General features: G+C 41.5%; 2 protein-coding genes across 3 annotated transcripts; both read left to right on the top strand.

Annotated features, from left to right (window-relative positions):
• Nucleotides 1-2,224: 2,224 nt before the first annotated feature.
• On the top strand, nt 2,225-8,016 carry LOC135238177 (ciliary microtubule inner protein 1-like). The gene is made up of 5 exons (XM_064305891.1): nt 2,225-2,338; nt 3,278-3,370; nt 4,769-4,850; nt 5,308-5,409; nt 6,061-8,016. The coding sequence occupies exons 2-5, from the start codon at nt 3,312-3,314 to the stop codon at nt 6,214-6,216; spliced, it is 399 nt and encodes a 132-aa protein (XP_064161961.1). The 5' UTR covers nt 2,225-2,338; nt 3,278-3,311; the 3' UTR covers nt 6,217-8,016.
• A 5,019-nt stretch (nt 8,017-13,035) lies between these two features.
• chmp4ba (charged multivesicular body protein 4Ba) lies at nt 13,036-23,986 on the top strand. 2 transcript variants are annotated; one of them, XM_064304585.1, is made up of 5 exons: nt 13,036-13,411; nt 16,842-17,019; nt 17,835-17,949; nt 19,301-19,506; nt 22,206-23,986. In XM_064304585.1, exons 1-5 carry the CDS (start codon nt 13,228-13,230, stop codon nt 22,234-22,236), a joined length of 714 nt encoding a protein of 237 aa, XP_064160655.1. In that variant the 5' UTR covers nt 13,036-13,227; the 3' UTR covers nt 22,237-23,986. The 2 variants fall into 2 exon arrangements, with proteins under 2 accessions (XP_064160655.1, XP_064160656.1); XM_064304586.1 differs by having other exon boundaries at nt 13,039-13,411; nt 19,301-19,427.
• Nucleotides 23,987-24,727: the final 741 nt, after the last annotated feature.

Here is a 24,727-nt window from a genome sequence, read left to right as displayed (position 1 = left end):
CGCACACACACACATACACACACGCACACACACACGCGCGCGCGCACACGCACGCACACACACACACCACACACACACACACAGTTTTCACAAACACTGAGCAAGCTGCTTATGTCACCATCTCTATGCACAACTTTGTTGAAATTTTGAGATCTTAAAATTATGAGGTTCTACCTGGACTTTATGTTGAAAATTTATTAACATAGGAATGCTTTTTGTCATGTCATTGTGCAATACAATACATTAAACACTTTTTTCTTTAAAAACATATTAAACTAACTTGAGTTTTGAAAAATGTATGAGTGCTTGATACCTGAAAACTACACTGTAGACAGAACCCTCTTACTCTACACTACTGATTATCCTAAATTTCAGGTATTTTCCCTTAACATCTGCTTCTGAGGTTTCCAGGGTTTATTTGAACTATCTGCTCAGTTTGGAGCAAAGACACCAGTTGTGACGAGTTAACTCTGTAATCAGCCACTTTAATCATGCATTCAGTGATGTGTAACAACTAAATCCAGCATCTGGGACCTGCAGTGCAAGCTAATGATAACAGCGCTGAATGCACTGCGAACTGTTCCCCTGCAGCCTGGTTTCAGTCATTTCACCTTTTTAAATGAATGCCTGTTCCTATGGTCTCTGTGAAGGAGAGAGGTTCATGAGGTAAACTAGAGAGTGTGTCTGTTCCTCCAGAACCTGCGTTGCAGCTTTGCATAAAACAAAAAAAATCCTTCTACTGCTCCAACGAGTCTCACCTCAGATTGAACTGAACTGTACATAAATGCATTTGCACTTTCCTATTTATACACATATTTAGGAAAGGTTACGTAAATTTGGCTTCAGTTGTTTTTGGGTTGATGTCAATGTGCTTCAATGTCCTCTGTACTGTGGAATTAAAAGAATTACAGAATTAATACAGATGGTGTTAGGTTACCTTTTTAAGGTGTTATGGTTTTCTTTTTAGAGCTTGTTGTGCATTTATTTAGAATTTGTACTTTGGTTCTTGGTTAGCATAGATAACTTGCACTGGTGCTTTAGTGATGTTATAGCTTCACTTACTGGTCTGGGAATGCTGTTGGCCAGGTCTGCCTCTATTGTTGATATTAATCACATGAAGGCATTTATGGTTCTCCTGTATTGTAGTTTGCTCTAGATGTCTGCTATATTGATGTAAGGTAATAATGTTGTGTAATATAGTCTGGAGTGAAATTATCTTTTTATTGTTAGTAGTCCATGCTTAGATATCCACATATAACAGCGTATTTTCAATGTCTAGGAATAATTAAAACAGTGTGTGTTTGTGTGTGTGTGTGTATATATATATGCATATAATTTAAATTACATTTATTTATGTGCCAATTTAAGTGAGCATGTGTGTGTCTGTGTAAATGTGTTTACATGTATGTGTGTGTGTGTGTGTGTGCATATAAGTTTATATTTTGTCTGGCCTTTGTTCATAACTTTATACAGTCATTAGTTTGGCATAGCATTCAGAGAATTAGTGATATCACTTTTGGATTTCATCACTCTTTAAATTAGGTCCTCTGAAGATGGTTTGTGACTCATGCAAGAAAAGGTCTCAAGAAATGAACAACCCAGCACCATATACCCCCCCCCCCAAGCCCCCCCACCCCCCAGGTGTGCATTTGTGCATGGCTGCTGGTCCTGAAACCTGGCACCTGTATATGTAACAGTAGTTTTTTAGCCCAGCAGCCTCTAAACAATTCACAGCCTGTTTCTGCTCCACCTACAGTGTCTGTGAACCATATTCTTCCATTTCTGATAGCCAGCATTAAGGAGACGCTCCCTGTGACACCGGATTGCACTGAATCTGAAACCGCTAATGAAGCTGCTGGCTGTGGCAGCGGTTTGACTGGGGCACAGTGCAGCTCCATTACTCACTCCTGTTCTGTTCTCTGCTGTTATGACGGTACACAGACCCAATTAATCAATCTGAAACACTGTCTGCGAGGCTTATCTTTGAAGTTTAGCACTGCGCAAAAAAAAAAAGGCCCAGAAAATATCAATACAAACAACTTGCTCACAGAAACAAAGCATTGAAATAATGCCACGGGTATAATGAAGTAGTACAGTTTAAACAGAACTGATAGGGGAATTGATAGTGCACAGTCCACAGTACATGTCCATGTTATCGGTGAAGAACACAAGCAGCCCCTACTGGTCACATGCTGCACTGCAGCCAATGAAAGCTAAGAAAGCTAAGAGGGCTAAAAAGTCTGATCTAGGAAGTTGCTCTAGTCCAGAAGACTTCGACAGCAATAATCACAACATCAGAAACGCCACAGAAGTGCAGATACAGAGAATCAGTCCAAAGGTGAGTGTAAAAATTAAACGGAGGACTTGTATTTTTATTTTTTTTTAAATCATGCAAAAGGAACTTACATTACACTACACTCACTTAGCTCATGATCTTATCCAGAGAGCCTTACAGAAGTGCAGAAATCCAGTGTTACTCTATGCAAAAATCACTATAACACAGAGGCCCATTACAATTACCAAGTGTACAGCAAGTCTAACAACCAGTTTTGTAGCAATAGGTATGATTATTAAACAGACATTTTTAAACAGACACAATCATTGTTATCATTACTATACTGTATATAAATAAATATAACCAGATAAAACAGTCAAGCATGACTGAAAAAATAGTGTTGTTGACACAAAGCAGTGTAAAGTTGGAAGATGGCCTTTCAGATATTAATTCCGGAGTTTGTATTTGGTTCCAGCTGAAATCCAAAACTGTAATTGGATGTGAAATTTTTTTTTAAACCCTGAAGGGTACAGCATTTCAATGTCAATATAAATTAAAGGAAGCTTAATTCAATGATATGCATTTTGACAGACAAAAAAAAAACAAAAACAAAAAAAAAACAATGCTGTCAAAGGTCATTGATGAAGTAATTTGCCTGTTTGAAATGGCAGTTTTTTCCAATATAATGATAACAATGCTTAGCGTCTTCCTTTTATAAACACAATCTTTGTTAATCATCCATTGGTTGGTAATAATGTCAAACCTTACAAGCCTGCTAAGAAATTTGAAAGTATAGCCTGTGAGAAATTGTATTCCACTGAGAATATGAAACAAAGGTGTGAATTAAGCAGAAAGGACAAAGTGCTATGGCAAAGTCAGCAGACCGGCTTAGCTTACAAAAACACCTTAAGTAAACCTCACTGTTTCCTAGGACATAGTAGCAACAAAAGAGATATTGTTACGGGATTCTGTTGCTATGGTGGCAACAAACATATCTTCCAGGTGTGAGAGAGAGAAAAGAAAGAGACGGGAAAATATGGCTACATCCAAAACATCAGGCAAGCCATGCAACCTGGTGAATCATGATCAAATCTGGTAAATGTTCTTATTTTTAATTCCTCATGTTAGTGTGCATTAATATGTCTGCATTAATATTTTATTCATGGATTGCACGTGCTGCTTGTAATTCTGTCAGCCTTCTGCTTCTCTTTCTTTTCTTCTTTTGTCTCATAGTAGCAGCAGTATTAGCAGTAGCAGCAGTATTATTAGTAGAAGTAGTATTAGCAGTAGCAGTAGCATTTGTGGTTGTAGTAGAAGTAACAGTATTTGTAATATTGGCAGTAACAGTAGAAGTTACAATATCTTAAAGAGTAGCATAGGTGGATGTGTACCAATTGTAAGCAGAGTTGCGAATAACCATATTTAAAACAGCAAAAGTGGGTATCATTTATTGGGTTGGGGGGAGGGGGGGGCTATATAAGAAAACCTGACATCATTGAACAACAAGATAAATGTTTACAACTGTAAAACATAGGAACAGAGGTCTGGATCTTGCAAGCAAATGTAGACACAGATTGTGGTGAAATTCAATATGATTAAAATAATGGTTCTAATTCACTTGTACTGGAATATTTGAGGATCATCAGTTTGGTTTTTGAAAAACAAAAAACAATTACACATAAACACACACACACACACAGACACACATGTGCAGGCAGGTACGCACGTATGCACACACACAGGTGGTGTAGACAGCTATAATTATATGGTGTGATAATTATAAGTGTGATGTTAAATAACTGTTTCGGTTTGCCTGAGGAACACCCATATACAGTATGGTGAAAGCACGCTTACCTTCCTTGTCCAACTTGTTCCTTCTGTCTGCGTGTACTCCATAGTAATTGAGTAAATTTAGTAAAACATCAACTGATCACATATGTTTCATCCTATTACAGAATACCAAATACTGTACCTCCAAAGTCATTTGAGGGTTTTCTCCCCAAAGATAATTTTTTTGACCATATATACTTGCCATACGGGGGTTCAGGCCTGGTGTTTGCTCTGTTTACTCTTTTCGCTCTGGCTCTTGCCCTGCTACTCTGTAAAGTGTCTGTGTGGCAGTTCTCTGTAAAAAGCGCTATACAAATAAAATTGAACTGAAAAAAAAGCGAATGTATTTCTATACTACAATCAAAATAGGGGAGGAGTAGGTTGTTTTAGCACATATTTCAAATGCAAGTACTTGAAATACTGCTACTTCCTGAGCACATTATTAGCCTTGTATAAAACTTCTGATAATATAAATCTTGTGCCACACACAGTAAAGTTTCAAGTGTCCTCTTCTATCTATATTTCTAATTAAGTGCACATAAAGTAACCCCAGAATTCCATCACCATTGTGTTCTCCATCTGGTTTTAATTCAGGAACATTGTAGAGAAGAGCAGGAAGCTTTGTACACTGATTCGTCTTTAAATTTCTTTTACCGCTCGCAGGAAAGTACACATAAATATGGAACTGGAATCCGCCAAGAGCTGGCCTCAGAAATGGGGTTTTCTAACCGAGTCCTACAACCAGGTGAGGTTATAACAGCTGTTCACTAGCCTGCCAAAAATCACGCTGTTTGTCAACAACTGCGAGTACTAAGACTGAGTTCTGCAGTGTTATTTTCTCTTTGTTGTTACTGGCTAAATGCAAATATTGGTATGAATACCAACATGGAAATGGTTTCAGTTTTTAAAAAGGAGGGAAAAGGAATTACTGCCTCTACATAGAATTATAAAAAAATATGTAGATGCATAATTTAAGATAACATAAAGATTCTTGGTAAAATAGTAGGAATATTTTGCTATCATGACTTTACCAACTGGTACACACCTTTTCTGTATCTTCAAAAAATGCTACAATCTACAAAGGACTTATGCCGAACAAACGACTTTGCCCGAACTGTTCCGTGGGCAGAAAAAGATGAAGATGTGCAGACAGGTCGCAGGTGTGGCAGTATTTCTCACCTGTTCACGTGCTCTTCTGCCAGGCAATGCAGGAGAGCAGCAAGGTGACGGACAGAATCCTGAAACTGGAGCTTCCGGAACACCTGAAGACACGCCCCCCAACTCCCCCGGAGGAATACCTGGAGGTGAGGTCACTTCCTGGACTTCCAGGGCAGAATTGTTTTATCAGACAAAAAGCAGAGCGATTTGTTTCTATAATTAAGCTCATATATCCTTCCTTTTTTGACTGTTGTAGGAAGAGAATTATTTGTGGTAGTGTACGGAACTTGTCCATAAATGTATTGGAAAGATGTCATGTCAGTTACAGTACTTTTCATATGATCTCCCCCAAACTGTCTTACAGATAAATGGATGGGCAGTAATAATGCATTTCACACCACTGTCATACACAATAATACATACCAGTGTCCTGTGCAGTAACATTATTATGAAACACACCTGTGTCATATACCGTTGTGCTATACAGCATTATCACTCAATTAGTCAATCACACTGTTGAAAGCGTTTTGCAGGAGTCTTGTTGACTGGAACACAGAGCCGGAAAAACCAATAATGGTTAATACACCTGAAGTTACTGGGCTCATAATGAAAAAATCTGAAGTTATTACATGGTTAAGCCATTGGACAATTTAAAATGAAATGTCTATTCTCCCTACTATTCAGGACAACATTCCCCTTTGATTTAATTGCAGGTTCAGGCATGTAACATGTGTTGTTGAAACCTCTCAGAGATCTTCTGGGAGTCTTTTACCGGTATCTGTGTCTCCCTGACGCAGGTGCGGCCGTCTCCTCCGGTTCCCCAGACAACGCAAGCGTTCATTGGCTGGCGCTCGGCGGTTCCAGGACTACAGCTTGAGCGGTACGGACGGGTGCAGTGCGGCAAGAAGAGCTTTCTTAAAGAGCTGGGCTGGGCATTGAACAGCTGCAGCTAATGCCTGATACTGTTCATCAGATGGCCCTCACAACCCAGCTAACCCTAACCCAGCAACCCCAACCAAGCTAACCCCAACCCAGCAACCCCAACCAAGCTAACCCCAACCAATTAACAGCAACCCAGCCAACTTCAATTCAACTATCCCTAATACAAATAACTCCAATCCAGTTAACCCCAACTAGCTAACCCAAACTAAACTAACCCCAACCCAGCTAACCCCAACCAACTGACAGCAATCCAGCCAACTTCAATACAGCTAGCTTGAATACAAATAACCGCAGCCCAGCGACCCCAACCAAGCTAACCCCAACTCAGCAACCCCAACCAACTAATAGCTAGCCCCAATACAAATAACCGCAATTCAGCTAACCCCAACCAACTAACCCTAACCAGACTAACCCCAACCCAGCCAACTTCAATCCAACTAGCCCTATACTAATAACCCTTATCCACCTAACCCCAATCTAACTCACCCTAACCCAATTAATCTCAATCCAGCAGACTACAACATAACTAGCCCCAACCCAGTTAATCTCGACTCAGCTGACATCAATCCAACTAACACCAAGCGAGCCAACCCTAATTCAACTAACCCCAACTAAACTAACCCCAATCCTGTTGACCACAACCAGACTAACCCCAGTCAAATTAATCCCATCCCAACGAATCGCCATCCAGACTACAAAGCAACTAAACCCAACCCAACCAACCCCAATCCAACTAACCCCAACCCAGCTAACTCCAATTCAATGAACCTCAACCCAGCCAACCCCAATCCAACTAACCATAAACCAATCACCCTCGAACCCAGCCAAACCCGATCTAAAAATCCCCTATCCAAATAGCCCCTACCCAACTAACTCCAAACCAGCTAACCACAACCTCACTAACCCCAACCCACCTAACCCCAAACCAACTGATCCCAACTCAACTAATCCCAACCCTATCGAACCCTAACCCAACAAACCCCAAACCCAACTAACCTCAACCAACTCCAAACCGACTAACTATAACCCAGCCAACTGCAACCCAACAATCCGCAACCCAACTGGCCACAACCCAGCCAACTCCAATACAAGCAAACCATACCACTATAAAATATAGGACTATTATAAGAGTATTAACTAATTACCTATAATATATACCAGGGTATATATTGGAAGTATATTACACTTATGTTTATAAATTTGCCTGTATAATTATCATAGATAATTTAATTCAGTTTAGATCGCACAATTAAATAAAACAGCCTATAAATTATGTGGAATGTTGTTAAAATGCTGTTATAATTCACTTGTAATAAAGCAGTATTGTCTTTGATCAGCTGAAAACCAAATTAACCAAAAAGGAAAGTCTGCCAAAAAATACAGTGTGATTTATTTTATGAGTGAGCTTTTCCAAACAACATATATTTATCCATACCTCCTCCTCTTCCTCCTCCCCCTTCTTCTTCTTCTTATTAGGATTATTATGCCAAAATAGTTGGTAACAGTCAGGATTATTAATGGCTGTGGACATAGTGAAGCAATCTTCAGTAACCCTTTCTTCTCCTACAGCTAAAACCCCTTACATACACCAGTAGTATCTCTGAATTTGGATTAGGTCTCTAAGTAGGAGCTTTAAGAACCCAGTTGAGAGACTATTCCAAAAATTCATGTCAACTGGCATATCTTTTATTTCTCTTTGGGCAGCAAATGTCATTCACTTGTGTTTGTATCCATATATTGTGCTACATCTTATGTCGCAATGTCTTGCAAAGGGTTAATAACTAATAAAAGATGAATGAATTGCTTATTTATTGGACGGTTGATGATTTTTTTCAAGTGCTACTTGGAAAAAAAGGAAATGAGATTTTTCTTAATTTGAATTTCTTCGCATGTGATGTCATACGCATAATGACTGGAGTTCTGGCTTGGCGACAGAGCTGTGTCACAATGAATCTAATCTCACAGTGCAGCTGCAATGGCATTTCAAAAAAGGCTGTCTCTCCACAGCCTGCTCTCGGGGGTATTTTGCAGAAGGCACACTTCAGATTACTAAATCAGATTTTCTGTCAGGCCGCCGAGCGAGGTGGACCCGAATGCAGGGAACGACTCAAGATGGTGGAATAAGCGAGCGAGAAAACTTTAATAAAGAAAAAACAAAATAACAAACAGGAGGGAACATGAGATGCTAACACTGGGAAACAAAACCAATAACACGAGGAACACGCTCGGAGAAAGCCAACAAACACGGGAGACAATAAACCACAAAAAAGAGATCATAAAAAAGCATGGAACAAGGCTGAGGATTTGTAGGAAGACAACGAAAACCAAACAGAGCAAACAAGGTACACTTAAATACAGAGCGGAATCAGGTGTGACTGTCAAATAACATCATACAGGTGTGGGGAAAACTAATCAACCAATAAAACAATAATAGTGTGGTGGTGTGTGGTGTGTGTACTGGGCACAGATGAGGCTGTGCATGCTGACGGTCCTGCCCTGGCTGCTCTGAGACTCCTCCCACAGGGTTTGCTTTGCTTGGCTGAGGTGCCAGACACTGCCTCAAATGTCCCTGCCATGACCCCTTATCACCACAGCAACATTTCCCACATTCCCCAAGATGGTGAAATACCGTCTCACGCACACACCCGCCCACACACACACACACACACACACAAGAACACAATACACACAGATACACATATATACATCCATACGCACACACAGACACACACACACACACACACACAGACATGTACACACACACGCACACACACATACAAGAACACAATACACACAGACGCACAGACACACACACACACAAATACATATGCACACACACACACACATACACACATGTACACTGACACACACTCACACAGTTTTTTTTTCCTTTTTGTCATAATGAGTTTTGTAGAGGTTCGTGCCCTCATTTGTTTAAAAGGCAGACTACATTTACACTTTATTTAGGATTCTCAAATCAACCAAGCAGTACTGTTTCCTGAATGCAGTTACACTACATTCTTGGTGATAGTTATTTTGTTTTATTTTTGGCCAGCTATTGTAGCAGCAGGTGGCCACTGGATATAACAAAACCTGTTTGTATTTGAAATTTGGCAGCTGATGGTAATCACTAGCTAACTTCGTCACAATGCTGTTCGGCTTTAATTCATTTCACTTCCACAGCTGAAATTTTAATTTACAGGCAATTTCCCTCCATTCCCTCAAACTTCAACACAATCAATGGGTAAAAACATCCACTTCTCTTCCATGTTCAATTCACAAAGGAGACACCTGTCTCACATTCATCCATCTGCCTCAAACGACCTCCTCCGGTACACACACTGAATGAGATCGGCATTTTAATTTATTTAAACAAATGCCATGGACCTGATGCTAACAAATGCTTGTCTTAGCCAGTGCATTGTCCTTCACACGCTCCATAACTTCAGCACCTTGACTGGTGCATGAAATGGAGAAGGCCGCTGGGGAAAAAGCGTCTTGTTGCTATGCGGTTGGCGGTAACAAGAAGTTCAAACACAGCGTCCGCTGTATTTGTCCTCTGTCTGAAAATGGAGACCAGGGGCCTCGATTGTACAGATAGAGCAGAACTGGCCTTTGTCTGGCAGTGACCCAAAGCACACCCCTAATGTAGGTCTCTTTTCTTAAGTGTCAGTCATTTTCACTGTCTGTCTTATATTTGAACATCCAAGGGAGTCCGAGAATTCAAATGCAATGCACGTCAAATTGGACTGTCGACAAACCTTACCCCACTTTGCTATCATCCAAAATACAATGCTTAAAATATTTTTTTAGGTAAAGTTCACTTTCTATGTTTTTATATTGTTGCAATTTTATTGTTATGTTTTCAGGTGTCCCAGGTGTTTTTGTGTGTGAGGAAGGTTATTACAGATACTTAAAGAAATTTCATGGAGACCTGTCTTTTTTGCAATCGAAGGTAAAGGGGAATTCAGGGGTTTGTAGTGTAAAACACCCTTTGAGCAGGAAGCAGGAAGCAGTAAGCAGCTTGTTCTATGACACCATGCATCAAGAGGTCAAATGTATGTGTATTACCTGATTATTAAAAAAAAAAAAAAAAAAAAAATTATAATTTTTGGTTGGAACTATTTTCTGTGCATGCAACCTGATAGCTCTACTCTCAAGTACAAGCACAAAAAACTGATATGTATGTTGATAATTGTGAATAGATGCTATTAAATAAATCTGTTCATTTTTACACCCTCTAGAAACATAAGTTCTCTACTAGCTAAAATGTTATACAATTGTATGCATAACTATAGTGAGCTCCACAATGTCTGGGACAAAGACATACTTTTTAATGGCTTGGCTCCAGACTCCACAGTTTTAGGTTTGTAATCAAATAATTCATATATGTTTGAATTGCACACCCAGCTTTTATTTAAGGGTATTTGTATACATTTTTGTTTTATTGTGTAGAAATTGCAGCACTTTTTAGAAATAGTCCCCCCCCCCCCCCATATCCAGGAATCATAATGTCTGGGACAAATGGCTTCACGTGTTTCTGATGAGTCAGGTGTGTTTAATCACTTCCTTAGGGCAGGTATAGAAGCTTTCAGTATCCAGTTTTGATTCTAAGATTTTGATTGCCTTCTGGAGTCTGTTATTGACGTTTGTCTACATGCCGACCAAAGTTGTGCCAATGAAAGTCAAGGAAGACATTATGAGGCTGAGAAATAATAAAAAATAAAAAAACTGTCAGAGACATGGGCCAAACCTTAAATTATAAATTATATTCAACATACTTTCTATATCCATCCATTTCATCCTTTCATTTTGAATATTAAATAAATACAGGCATGCAGGATCTGTAGAAAAATTAGTTCCAGCATGTCCAGCATATCAAAATTTGAACAAGAGTGCAAGTGATAAGGTAATATGAGAGGCTTCCATATGAGTCTATAAAGAGTATGGTACAGTACAGGAGTTATCCATGTGAGAAAAGAGCTGCAGGTTCAAATCAAAACAAATGGATTGATATGATACATTAGGATGAGCTCCAAATGACATATGAGATTTCAGAACACCCAAGGCTTAAACACAGTTTAGAAACACTACATTTTCAGTAGCCGTAAAATACAAGTGCCACCTTGTGGACATTGCTTGTCAAGTGTAAACCCAAGAAACATACTAAATGTGCTGTATAAAATAAAAGCATAGGCAATACTTTTTTCAATTTCATTTCAATGGTCAAAATTAACACTCAAGCTCATTATTAAATAATAACAATTAGCCTCCTTTTTATTGGAAAAATACAAGGATGCATAAACACTTAATTATTTAATTAGCCTAATCATTTAATAATGTATATTTTGTCCATTTTTATTGAGGTTTCACCTACAGATAAATCAGCATAAGTGTATTCAGCTAATTAGCTAAGTTGGCCAGTGTAACTGGCGACAACAAAACCTATATACACACTGGCCCTGCAGGACCCCACCCCCGTCTAGAACATCAAGACTACAAAAGCAGTGACACACTAAGATACTTTTATTTTGAAATTATTCCAGCTTTGCGTGTGGCGATAGTAAATATAAAAGGTAGGAGCAGTTTTGGGAGTTCTTCAATGTGACTATTTTCTGTCAGAAAGGCCAAAGTGGAACCTCTATGATACCTCTGTGGAACCGCTATTGAACCTCAATGGGACCTCTGTGGAATCTCGATGGGACCTCTGTAGAACCTCTTTGGAACCTCTGGATCTCTGTAAAACCTCAGTGGAACCCCTGAGCTCTAAATGAGGCTGAATTCCAGGTTAACACATAAATTCTCTAAGACTTATTTTAGTAGACGGAGAAAAAGGCCTCTAGAACGGAAAGCCCTAATCAGGACCAACAGAAGTGATGTGGCTCAAAACAAGGCCAGAAATAAAGCCTTGATCACAGTGAAACTGAGGATCACTCCACACACACAAGAATGTAAATAATGTCCCAGAAACCACAAAGAACATTTATATTAGCACTGCCCTCCAAAATAGATCTGTGCCAAATATACAACCACCCCCCCCCCCCCCAAAAAAAAGGAAAAACCAGTAAACTCAAACGCCACATTATGTTTTATTTGGCAGACAGTTTTAACCAAAGCAATGTCCAATAAGTGCATACCAAAGGTCAATGAACAACTACAGAACACAGGTCAGAAAAGGTACAATACTCAAAAAGGCTCAGTTATCCATAGCCATAAACATCGAGTCTAGTTCACACAGAAAGCGAGTTAGGGAAAGTCATAAACTACTATGAGGCATGATTACAAGAGATATGATAAAGAGCTTCAACATCAACATGAAGATGTAAGCGCAACATGGAAGTGGTAGAATATCAAGATACAAGTAATACACGAGTGGTGCTGCAGAGGAGCAGTGTTAGAGACCACAAACCTAAATAAGATCTGTGATATCGTTTCTTTAACATGAGCTTCATACACCATGAATTTTGCAAGCATATTTTTCAATTTCTTAGCAGTTTTGGCTTAGTTTTAGAGCTTGGTTGTCTTCTAGCTCTGGGAATTTGTACGTTCACTCAAATTTGCAGGGTTTTTTTTTTTTTGGATATACTTTCTTCATTTATAACCAACTGCTGCTAGGGCACTCAACTAATCATTCAATTGCAGTAGTGTATGAATGTTCTCTGCATGCTTACTGTCTAGTTACATAATACAAGCTAATTCTGCCTTTATTCCTGTGTCTGAGGGAGCTGGGTCCGACATCGCATGCCCGCCTGGAACCAAGTACTCCTCAGCGATTCTGAGCAATTTTGCCTGTGTCATTAGCGTGACTCACGCCCTGGTGAGGTGACGCATAACGTGGTGACATCACGGGGCCTGGCAGGCAAGAGGAAGCAGAATAACAACAACGCCTGGGCGAGTGACAGTGACGGGCAATCGAAGCAGTACAATACAAGCCAACTTGTACAATTTTTAGTTTCCCTCAAATTGAATACGGAAAGATAACGTTATTTAGTGTCTGATATTATTTGATCGAGACCCCCAGGATGTCTTTGTTCGGAAAGTTGTTTGGTAGCGGAGGGAAAGCTGGAAAATCCGCAAGCCCCCAAGAGGCGATCCAGCGACTCCGGGACACCGAGGAGATGTTGACGAAGAAGCAGGAATTCTTGGAGAAAAAGATAGACCAGGAGCTCATGACCGCAAAGAAGAACGGCACAAAAAACAAACGAGGTAGGGCCTGGTCCGCCTGCAATCCAGCGATCAGGAAGAAGGAAGCGGGTTGCTAGTTAGCTGGCTGTATGAGCTAATTTAGATATCTAAACATAGCTATGTAACTACTCGTTAACACTAACATAATTTTGATTCGCTGGCGTTGGCTAACCTGTTAAAGTTAGTCTATGGAGTTGATGGGGCCGGTTGGGTAAATTAGTGTAATCTCAGCAGCGTTACCTGGTACCACTGACGCGGCAGGTAACACCAGTGCTAACGCTAGCTAGCTAAAGGTGTCATTGTGGAGTAGCTAAATTCGCATGCTAGCTAAGTTTCGTCATAGAGTGTGAGTAGGGCGTGGATAAATGATTTTTTTGGATGTGTAATGTTATCCGTATACTTTACGTAACGTTAGCTAAAACAGTTTGATAGCCAGCTCGACAGGTAGAACTGCTGCACTAGCTACAGTTATCACAACTACTGTTGTTTCAGAAACTAATTTCTGTTGTTTTTTCAGTTATTGGAGAGAGTCTTAGACTTTCAACAATCCTGATCGCGTGGTTGCTTGAAACTGCATTGAGAATTGTTGGGAGATTATCTTGTTTGTTAGCAACACCCAGAAACCAGATCGCTTCTCTTTCCGTGGGTCCTGCCTCGGTCTCCTGGGTACGATAAGAGTTGTGGATTGGCGGAAGTGCATAACTATAACGTAGCTAACACGAGATGTTATTCTGCGCTGTAACTAGCCAGGTCATTTCTTAACATTTGTCATAATCGACAAGACTGACATGCGGATATTTTTAATGTTGACGTTCACATGCACACACTACAGAATTTTTGCTCGTCAACGAATATGTTGCGGTTAAAGTGTTTCATTTGCGTTTGGTGTGTGTAGGTAAACGAGCCCGGTTGCTGTCAGTCTCCTGGGATAGGCCTTTTACTTCTGTGGTTCACATATCTATTTCCTTTACGTAGAGCCATAAAACAAGCGGGTGTGTGTGTGTCTTAACCAGGCCTGAAATGGCGTAAGTTAGGCTGCACACCTTTACGCCGTTGGTGCCCTGGCATGTGTACGGGCCTAGCTGTAGCATACGCCCGGAGGGTTTCAGGAATAGGCTCTCGGTTTGCTTTTGTCGGAATTCTAAGATCTAATTGTGTTACTGATCTGATTTGAACAGATCAGTGACGCCAGTGTCTCATTCATTCACGTTTGTAAATTAGTGTTATAGTTCCCAAGTTATTGATCGGAACCATTGTCATTATTATTATTATTATTATTAATAATAATAATAATAATAATAATAATAATAATGCGGAGAGGCTTATGTAGTAGCTTTCATCCAGGGTAATTGGGGCTCAAATTGCACCGCAATTGCTTAAGTCAGACGTAATATATTTAAAATAAATTGAATCGGCACATTAAATAAATGAGAGCTGGATACATAAAATAATAAAATAACAGACTACAGAAAAATTCAGAGGTGGAAAATCCTCCCCGGTATTTTGTTCCTGTCACGTGGAACATTTACTAATTAGCACAATTCTTTAGCCGGTAGGTAGAACTAATGAAAGAAATCAGCTCGCTGAGTTCATTGGTGGAAGAAACACATGGCAGGACTTTTAGTTTCAACCTCTGGGAAAAAAAAACTGACTGACAAACAGATACAGTAAAGTAGACTAATTTTAAGGTCTCTAAATATATTTAAATGGGTCCATGCCAAATGAATTATTGAGCATAGTTCGACATGTGAAAAGAGAATGTTCACAGTTTTACAAAGTAAACTAAATCCAAAATGAATGATAATCGATGCTGAGCGGTTGTTGCTGCTTGCTGTAAGAGACTCTGGTAATAGGGGGAATATTGCCTTGTATGGATTGAGTTTCTGGGATGTAGTGAATGAGGAAATGCTTGCTCTCCCTTGCCTTTTCCTATGAAAATGTTTGCCCCTCGCGAAAATCTTAGCCCTGTCATCACTTCCAGCGCACGGCTGAACATACAGCCTGTACATTTAGGGTAGCTCTAGCTCAGGGTTACTCAACTCCAGATCCTGTGGGCCACAGGGTCTACAGGTATTCACTCCTACCATCCACTTCTCTACCTGATTCCACTAATTACTTTACCTCCATCTTGTTTTTGGCTTTTCATTCTAATGGAGTGCTTTTTCTTTGAATCTGGCAATGCTGTGTAAATGTTATGATCAATAAATGACACAAATGTCAGACAGAGAAAGTCAGGAGTGATTATTTTGTTCTGGTTTAAGTCTGGGTCGTCTCTCGTTGTAATCTTGTATTTAAAAAACACCTTATAATATCTATATTTATTGAACACAGTCTGTTTTTTCCCCTGCATTTTGGATATATTTTTTTTCATCTCAGCAGTCGACACACAGCATGTTTGGTTATTCTCCAACATTGGTTTGCAACCCTAGTCCTGAAGAGCCACAGGGTCTGCTGGTGCCCCCAGCCCTGGTCCTGGAGAGCCAGAGTCTGCTGGTTTTTGTTGCTACTGATCATTGATTGGATGATTAAGGTAGCTGATTATACAGTTAACTAATCTCACTTGGTTTCTTGGCTCTTAGCTGGTTATTGGCTTTAAAGTTGGGGGGGTCTCTGTGGCTCTTCGGGCCAGGTTGGGGCCCAACGACCTGTTGCTCTTCAGGACCAGGGTTGGGGGCCCCAACAGACCCTGTTGCTCTTCAGGACCAGGGTTGGGGGTCCGCAACAGCAAATGAGTGCAAGCTTAAAAAACAAAGAAAAAAAAACCTTTGCACTTTAATTAATTGAAGTGGGATCCCCAGTGTTGGACTTAGTTTGATTTTGAATGAGGATGAGGCTGTGTGAAAAGCAGAAATCAGCGCCGAGCCGTGCGAGAGAGAGAAAGTACACTGGAACCACCTGCATGGGGCATGCAGCTGCCTCTCCTTTCATTAGGGGGATTACACACACTGTCCTCAAGGCCCGGGTGATTTAATTAGGTCAGGAGGGTCGGCCTGGGATTAGGCACTTTTCTGGGAAGATCTCCTCTGTCCTCGTCTCTCGCCACGGTCCGTTTAGGCCTACCACCAGTGCGCTCCATAAACGGCTCCTCCCCTAGTTTATATCTTTCATTGGGATTGTGCAGTAGCCGAGCTGTGGCCTGTGGTGATACTACTCGGAAAAAGATGGAAAAACCGGATGGAAAACCGGTACGTTTGCTTTGCGTCTCAACATGAGCCACAACAGTTGATATTTAATTCTTCGAATGCAACCGTATCTTCAGTGAGAAAAACACTAGGCTCTTTCAGGGAAAATGACTCTGCTCCTGAATGGGCATGATAGAATGTGAAGTATGACGTACAGTGTCTTACGCACAGCTGCTGTGTAGTGGTGTTGCTGCTACGGAGGCGATGTCCGTGGTGCTGGGCTCCTCCCTCGCTCTAGCGCTTCTGACGCCCTGTTCTCCTGTAACCAGCTGCCCTGCAGGCCTTGAAACGCAAGAAGCGGTACGAGAAGCAGCTGGCGCAGATTGACGGGACGCTGTCCACCATCGAGTTCCAGAGGGAGGCGCTAGAGAACGCCAACACTAACACCGAAGTGCTGAAGAACATGGGCTTCGCTGCCAAGGCCATGAAGGCCGCCCATGAGAACATGTAAGCAGACCTCATGGGCAATGCTGTCCCCTCCCACTGCTGTTCCTTCCAACTGCTGCTCTCTCCCTCTGCTGCTCCCTCCCACTGCTGCTCCCTCCTACTTCTGTTCCCTCTTACAGCTGTTCCCTCCCCCTGCTGTTCTCTCTAACTGTTGTTCCCTCTTGTCCTTATAGCTGTTCTCTCTCACGGCTGTTCCCTCTTATAGCTGGTCCCTGCCACTGCTGTTCTCTCTTGGAGTTGTTCCCTCTTATGGCTGTTCTGTCTTACAGCTTTTTCCCCTTTCTGCGATTTAGCTCACAGCATGAAATCTAATTTTCTTGCTTTTTGAGCTGCAAAGCCAGCATTTTATGTTCTCTGTCTTGTCCAATTTCTTTTCGAGATTAGTGATATATGTCTTGATGCACCAGGAAACCATTGTGCATTTCGCATTTGTATTGCAATGACATCATTATTTTATTACGTGTTACCCAAGATGGGGACTGATCTATTTGCTTTTCCCCTTTGCCTCATTTTCCAAAACTGCAATGCATGTTTTCAGTCTTTGTGGGTGTTGGTGGAAATTATAGTTGCTATTTGCTGAACAGGCAGTTGCTGAGAAATGCCTTTCCATTGAGTTTAACTTGAATAATTCTTATATCTGTATGAAAAGTATATACCGTTTCATTCATACTACAGTAAGCACAAATGACCACGTATTACAAAATTTAACATGGGTAGATCACGTTTGCTTCAGCACTGGAGGCTGCCTTTAGAAAAATGCTTCTTTATAATTGGGCTGTCATTTCCGGAATGATCCGCGTCGTGTTGTTTTTCAGGGACATCGATAAGGTCGACGACCTGATGCAGGACATCACCGAGCAGCAAGAGCTGGCTCAGGAGATCTCAGACGCCATCTCCAAACCCGTGGGCTTCGGGGAAGAGTTCGACGAGGTGAGGGCCCTGTGACGGGCGTTTGGGAGGGGAGGGGCTTCTTCAGCGATTGGCTGGCTTCCCTCTACTCTGTGCTGGCTGTTCTGCTCGCTTGGAAAATATGTGCATTAAGGCTGTCAAAAAATATTCGAAGTTCGAAAACTATTCGAAAATCTTTTTCTTTTTTTAAGTTCGAACCTAAATTTCCTGTGCTAACGTTATGTCCTCTGTCACGTCAAAATATTGAAAACTAACGGTGAAAATGGCAGCAGAGCAGCATCGGAGGAGTTGGTCCCATTGATCCCACTAGCTGGTAGTAGAAGCCCTGTTTGTGAATTTTTCGGCTTCTTGGCCATAAATGGCGAGGTCAAGGACAAGAAGAGTTACGTGCAAGCTTTGCAGAGCAAGTCTGGTGTATCCGTTTGAATAGTTTTTGTGTTAAGAAATAAACAGGGATTTACCATAAACAATCATTTCCCTATTATTGCGATTAATAAATGGCGAGTTGCGGGAAATTACATCCACGAGAAAGTTCTTTATTCATTTGCGCATTAGGCTATAGAAACTGCAGGGGGCTCATTTATAAATGAACTTGTGTGCATACGTCAAGTGAAGACCTGACGTAGAGCAACGACCGTTTCCACGGTCAAATCGAGTCATGTTGAAATTTTATGAATCACTACTTTGACGTGATTTTCTACGTACGCGCCACACAGTTGATCTAAAATACGTTTTATAAATGAGGCACCAGATGTAGTAACCTAGTATGAAAGTTCACCGATGTCCTCTATTCTACTGCCCGCTTGTGGAAAACAACGCAAAGGCCAGTTAGGGAGCGTCACGTGCTTATTGCGCCCAACAATAAGCAGCTTATTTTTGTGAATTATCGGCAAATGATATTAGAATATATTCGAACGCTAACTAATTCCAAAAGCTAATATTCGAACTCAATTTCATGGCACTTTTGACAGCCTTAATGTGCATTGCCCCCCGAATATTTCTTCGTTCCACAATTAGCAGCAAGATATTTAGCTCCAGCAACGTGAACCAAAATGGAGTCTGTCCTTTTTTAACAGTGGTGCTTCAGTTGAAGAAGAATGGGAGCTTTATTAAATGTGAATTTGCCCTGAATTCTGTTCACATTTCAGAGACCGTGGCTGGCTTGTGTAATTCAGTGTGTAATTTGAAAGTGCGTGCTTGTATATCAGGGTCAGTAACATGTACAAAGTTGGTTTTGCTGCATAGGCAGATTCTGCTTGCTTCTCTCTCTCAGTGGGTGGCTGATTACATGGGATTTAGCTTGCGTCTCAGTGGGTTGCTGATTAAGTGAGATTTGTTTAGTTGCTTATGCGCTGGTCATCTCCCCTTCCAGGATGAACTTCTGGCGGAATTGGAAGAGCTGGAACAGGAGGAACTGGACAAGAACCTGCTGGAAATCGGCGGCTCAGAGAACGTACCGCTGCCCAACGTGCCGTCCTCATCGCTACCCGCCAGACCTGGTGAGCGTCACTACCCCTGCTCCTGTACTCTCACCTGCTCGTACCCTAACCCTAACCCTAACCCTACCTGCCAGACCAGGTGAGCGTCACTCTCCCCTGCTCGTACAGGGGCCCTGCTCGTGCTCTCACCTGCTCGTACAGGGACCCTGCTCGTGCACTCTCACCTGCTCGTACCGGGGCCCTGCTCGTGCACTCACCTGCTCGTACAGGGACCCTGCTCATGCTCTCCCCTGCTCGTACCAGGGCCCTGCTCGTGTACTCTCACCTGCTCGTGTACTCTCACCTGCTCATACCGGGGCCCTGCTCGTGCACTCACCTGCTCGTACAGGGACCCTGCTCATGCTCTCCCCTGCTCGTACCGGGGCCCTGCTCGTACCGGGGCCCTGCTCATGCTCTCCCCTGCTCGTTCAGGGGCCCTGCTCGTGCACTCTCACCTGCTCGTGTACTCTCTCACTCTCATGTACCCGGCGGGCCCTGCTCGTGCACTCTCACATGCTCGTACATGGCTCTGCTCGTGCACTCTCACCTGCTCGTGACCTCACCTGCTCGTACGCGGGGCCTGCTCAGGCTCGTCCCTGCTCTGCTACCAGCCCTTTGTCTTTTTCACTGCTCGTTGTACTCTCACCTGCTCCACCGGGCCGTCTCTACGTGTCACTATCACCTGCTCTATCCAGGCCCTGCTCATGCATTTCCATAGCTTCAGCCTGCTTTGCAGGTCTCACTGCTCGTTACATGACCCTTTCTGAGGACACTCTCACGTACGTGCAATCTTGCCTGCTCGGACTTCACCTGTGCTTATTTGCTGTTTAATTGTGCATCACTTCTTCAAAGGTTGGGACAAGGCATCGATTTCTAACACATATTTGAATTAAATTAACCTTTTCAAAAATATGTTTTCATGTGACCTCGGTTAGATTTATGTGAAACGCACTGTAAAAGAAACAGCTGTTTCCAACAGCATTCGGGACAAAGTACATCACATTACCGGCATTTATCAAACGCTTTTATCCAGAGTGACCTGCTTGTCCCTTACGTGTTTTTTTTCCGTAAGGGACAAGTGGGAATCATCATTTAGAAGATGTACTGCACTACGTGTTTTTTTTTCGTAAGGGACAAGTGGGAATCATCATTTAGAAGATGTACTGCAGGGTCCATTGGTAATTGTACCCCGGTTAGTTCTGTAAGGGTACTAATAACCTTCCCCCCAAAATTAAAAACCCCTGGACACTCCCATACAACATGTATAAAAGAGCCAACTGTTCCCTGGGAGCAAAATGAACAATATGGGTCAGGTACCAATCCCATTCGATGTCTAATTCTTGGTGTTAGATATGCTCTATGACAAAATTTCAAATGATTTGGGTTCTTCGAAGCACCAATAACATTATCGCAAATTGCATCCCAGTCTAACTCTTGTCCCATTTCAGACATATCCCTATCCCAAGCTTTCATTCCTGATGTAGGCGTATATTTCTGGGAGTTTAAATTATCATAGATATATGATACTATCTGTTTTGGAGCACTCTGTATCCAACTAAAAATAGGATGGTCTCCTAAATCTGGCCCCCAGGGAACCCTGTAGGCTTTACGGGCCGACCTTACTCTGAAGTAGAAGAGAAGAGAGTGCTTATCAATATTATATTGAGAGACAATTTCTTGAAAGTTAAGGATATTGTTCGCCCCATTAATGTCTTGAAGAGTTGTAATACCTTTATCCTCCCAAGCTTTGTTAGGGAATGGTTTCCCCCCAGATAAAAGGTGATTATTGTTACATATGACTTGCACCATACGCTTTTAAACTTTAGGATTTTCTCTGCTGCTCTAAACACTTGTAGCATATGAGTTAAAATTGGACCGTAATATAAACCACATTTTTTGGTAGACATACCTATAAGGAGAAAATCCTTTAATCTTATTGGTGCTATTCATTCTTGTTCCATATTTTTCCAAGATGAGACTTTATCTTCCTCCATCCAGTAGCTGAGACTTCTTAATACAAATGCCCAGTGATGCAGTTTAAAATTTGGACATGCCCATCCCCCATCTGACTTTTTGAATTGAAGAGCTGACCACTTTATATTGGGTCGTTTACCGCTCCAAACATAGCATTGTAGTGTATTTCACATGTGTATGAGATCCTGTGATGCTTCAGTAGAACCGTCAACACTCGCTTCACATTATTTCTGTTTGCTTCATGAGAAAAACACTGCTTTCATTCACAGAAAAGTGCTCTATTTTTGAATGTACATTATCTCCACCATAGTATTTCCCAGGTCCTGGACAGCTGTTGTGCAGTAACGGTGTTCCTGCAGAGGGGCTGTGTGGGGAGCGGAACACTGTGTTTATTCTCTAGCTTCCCACGTAATTAAATTCTCTCTGGACAGTCTGGGTTGTCTGTGCTTCATCTCTGGGATGGCCTGTCAGTTTTTTTTATTTTTATTTTTTTTTTTTTGTTCCCTGCTCTGCCTCGTGTCAGAGGTTGCCAGCTCCACTCCAGGGGGGCCCGTTGTCTATACGAATTCTCATTTCGGCCAGTTAATCTTGGGTTAATTTAAAAAAATGGCCGCCAGTGCTGGTTAACGCAGTCAGACCCCAGTAAAAGCTCTTCACCAAAGACTTGCGTGAGCTCACGATTTTCTCAGAATTGTCTGGTTAAATGATTTGGACTCACAACGTCTCAGCACTACAAAAGCAAACATTCTGCACCCGTTTCTGTGTTTTCTGTCAGCAGTCAGCATTTCTTTCCTCACGTTTTTAATTTTCCCTTCTTTTTTCCAGCAAAGAAAAAGGAGGAAGAGGACGAGGATGACATGAAGGATCTGGAGGCGTGGGCCGAGGCCATGTAGTCATGGAAACGACGACCTCACCTGGAAACGCAAGGAAAGAACGGACTCTCTGGTTCAGTGCGGCTGATTGGTTTTTTTTTTTTTTTTTGTCTTTTTTTTGGAGGAATGCTAAATTAAAAAGAAAAAAAAAAAAAACAGAATACTCACGAACTCATAGCTCTTCATCTTGAAAAGCAGTATAGTCGGCCATTTGCATTGTTAAATTTAAAAAAAAAACTGAAAAAAGCCCTCGTCCCTTGGCAGGGACCCTGCAAAGCCGGGTCCTCTCTGCCCCAGTGTGTTTTCGTATGAACAGCCACCCTTTTGATAGGAAAGCCGCTAGCTGACGCTAGCGAACTGGCAGTAGTATCATTTGTGAAAGCATAAGAGTGTATTTTGCAGACAGTCAAGGAAATTCAGATATAATTACAGGCAGTTGCATCTGGCATTTTACGCAATCCCAAACTTTAATGATATTTAACATGCAAAATCTGAACAATTGGCATCTTTTAGCCACAAGCTGATACTTACAAATGGATCCAAGATGAAAGAAAGATTTACTAAAAGGAAATTTGTCAATGTTTCTTTTTTTTTTTTAAACTGGCAACATTTTCATGAATTTGTGGCAGAGACTGTGGGATTTTACTGCTCTGATGGTGAGCTGAAAAAAATAATAAATCATAAATATAATCATTCAAGCCAAAAAAAAAACGAATTTTGGCCCCATATCTGTAAAGTACAAATATTTACCCAAACATGAATGCACATTGGCTGTGGACGGAGGTAAAATGCTCCAATGGAAATGTCTTTCTCACCCTACTGTGAAATGTAGGCCTATCTGCTGAAAGCTTCTTTTGCCAGTGATTCAAATTCTGGTCTTCAAGCAACACGAGGACACTAATAGCAAGCAGGTTGGCTGTCCGTTGGCTGTAAATGACTAATCTGTTCTTTTTTTATTTAACTGGCTCTGTGTGTGTGTGTGTGTGTGTGTGTGTGCGCGCGCGTGTGTGTGGGTGTGTGCGTGCACATGCAAATTCGTAGGCACTTATGACATTGTCCTTACATTTGTGTGTGTTCTGATGTCTGTGTGTGTGCACTTCATTGTTGTGTGCTTGTGAGAGCATTCACAGGTGTGCAGGTGCTTTTGAATGTGTGTGAGTGTGTGTGTGTGTGTGCGTGTGTGCATGTGTGTTTCATTCTCTTCCTCCGTGAAATGCATCGAAGCTCTAAAATGCAGTGGGTGGTTCTGTACCTGTGGGTGGGGTGAATCTGAAAGCTGTCCCAGGGTGCAATACTTTGTGCATGCCAGTTTTGATTTTAAATTATGCTCCTCAATTGGTGATTTTTTTTTTCTTTTCTCCCCTACATTTTTGTAGTTCATCCTGATTCTTAAAGGTTGTTGTTTTCTAATTTTCTAATTTCCTCTCAAAAATATATAAAGATATGTATATTCTGTTTGTAAATCATTTTCAGAGGTTTAGGAAGGTATAAAAATAAAATAAAATTAACAAATGTATGGCAACTGTATATTTAAATGGACACGCGCTGAAATACTTGAACTTATGCAACGGTTTCTTTGCATTCACTACTGTCATTTTCAGTCTTTTTTCTCCTGATCACGTATCACTTCTTTTTTTTTTCTTTTCCTTGTTTTTCTGTCTTGTCCCTCCCCCCCCCCCATCACCACCGGACCTTATTCTAATGGTACGCCTGAATTAAACTTTTGCCAAATGATCCTATCTGTTCCATCTTGCTTTGAATAAAAGGCATTCTGTACGTATACGAGCGGGTTAACAATCGCTTTCTGTGTCGAATGAAATCTGAATTCGTTCCCGCTCCGCCGCGACTCTCTCACCCTTGTTCATCTGTCCGTCTGTCTGTCTGTCCGTCCGTCTGTCTGTCCGTGTGGCATCTGCTGACATGATTGCATTGCTGTTTGTACGTCCGCCTTGGGAGAAAAAAAAAAACTTTTTTAAAACATGTTTCATAAAAGAAGAAAAGTGTGGTACCTTAACTGCAGCGGGTGTGTCAGGTTTGTATTCATCGCGCCACGTGTGTCCAGGGTGGAATGGGGGGGACGGCATCCTCATGAGACACGCTGGATGGCTGTGTAGAGCTGCAGTGCACGTTCACATTCACAGCGCTTTAACTGGGCCAGCAGCGTGCACACATTTGTATGTTTTCATTATCCTGGTGAAAGTTGTTTGATTGGTGATCCTTGATCATTTTTGCCTCACTTTGGGGCTAAGATTGGGGGTCTGTTGCAGCAGATGCAAGCAGGGCAAGGATTAAAAGCCTTATAAAGTATTGCCCAAAAGTGTGTCTAGGTTTAAAGATGAGTGAGCAAGGCTATATGCCATTTATAGACCAAAACATTTATTTTCATGCAGAAAAGCAAACATTATTTTAGCATATCTCACGAATCAATTCTTCATAAAACAATTCACAATTTGGATAAAAGCCCATTTAAAATAT

The sequence above is a fragment of the Anguilla rostrata genome, chromosome 13 (genome assembly GCF_018555375.3).
Source record: "Anguilla rostrata isolate EN2019 chromosome 13, ASM1855537v3, whole genome shotgun sequence".
NCBI classification, from domain to species: Eukaryota; Metazoa; Chordata; class Actinopteri; order Anguilliformes; family Anguillidae; genus Anguilla; species Anguilla rostrata.
This window is presented reverse-complemented; position numbering and strand designations above follow the sequence as displayed.

Bases quoted from the DNA above. Each gene is read 5' to 3' on its own strand.
- LOC135238177 (XM_064305891.1), top strand. From the start codon at position 3,312: ATGGCTACATCCAAAACATCAGGCAAGCCATGCAACCTGGTGAATCAT. The intron at 4,851-5,307 runs GTGAGGTTATAA...CTCTTCTGCCAG, and splicing joins TAACCGAGTCCTACAACCAG to GCAATGCAGGAGAGCAGCAA. The intron at 5,410-6,060 runs GTGAGGTCACTT...TCCCTGACGCAG, and splicing joins CCCCGGAGGAATACCTGGAG to GTGCGGCCGTCTCCTCCGGT.
- chmp4ba (XM_064304585.1), top strand. From the start codon at position 13,228: ATGTCTTTGTTCGGAAAGTTGTTTGGTAGCGGAGGGAAAGCTGGAAAA. The intron at 13,412-16,841 runs GTAGGGCCTGGT...TCCTGTAACCAG, and splicing joins CGGCACAAAAAACAAACGAG to CTGCCCTGCAGGCCTTGAAA. The intron at 17,950-19,300 runs GTGAGGGCCCTG...CTCCCCTTCCAG, and splicing joins TCGGGGAAGAGTTCGACGAG to GATGAACTTCTGGCGGAATT.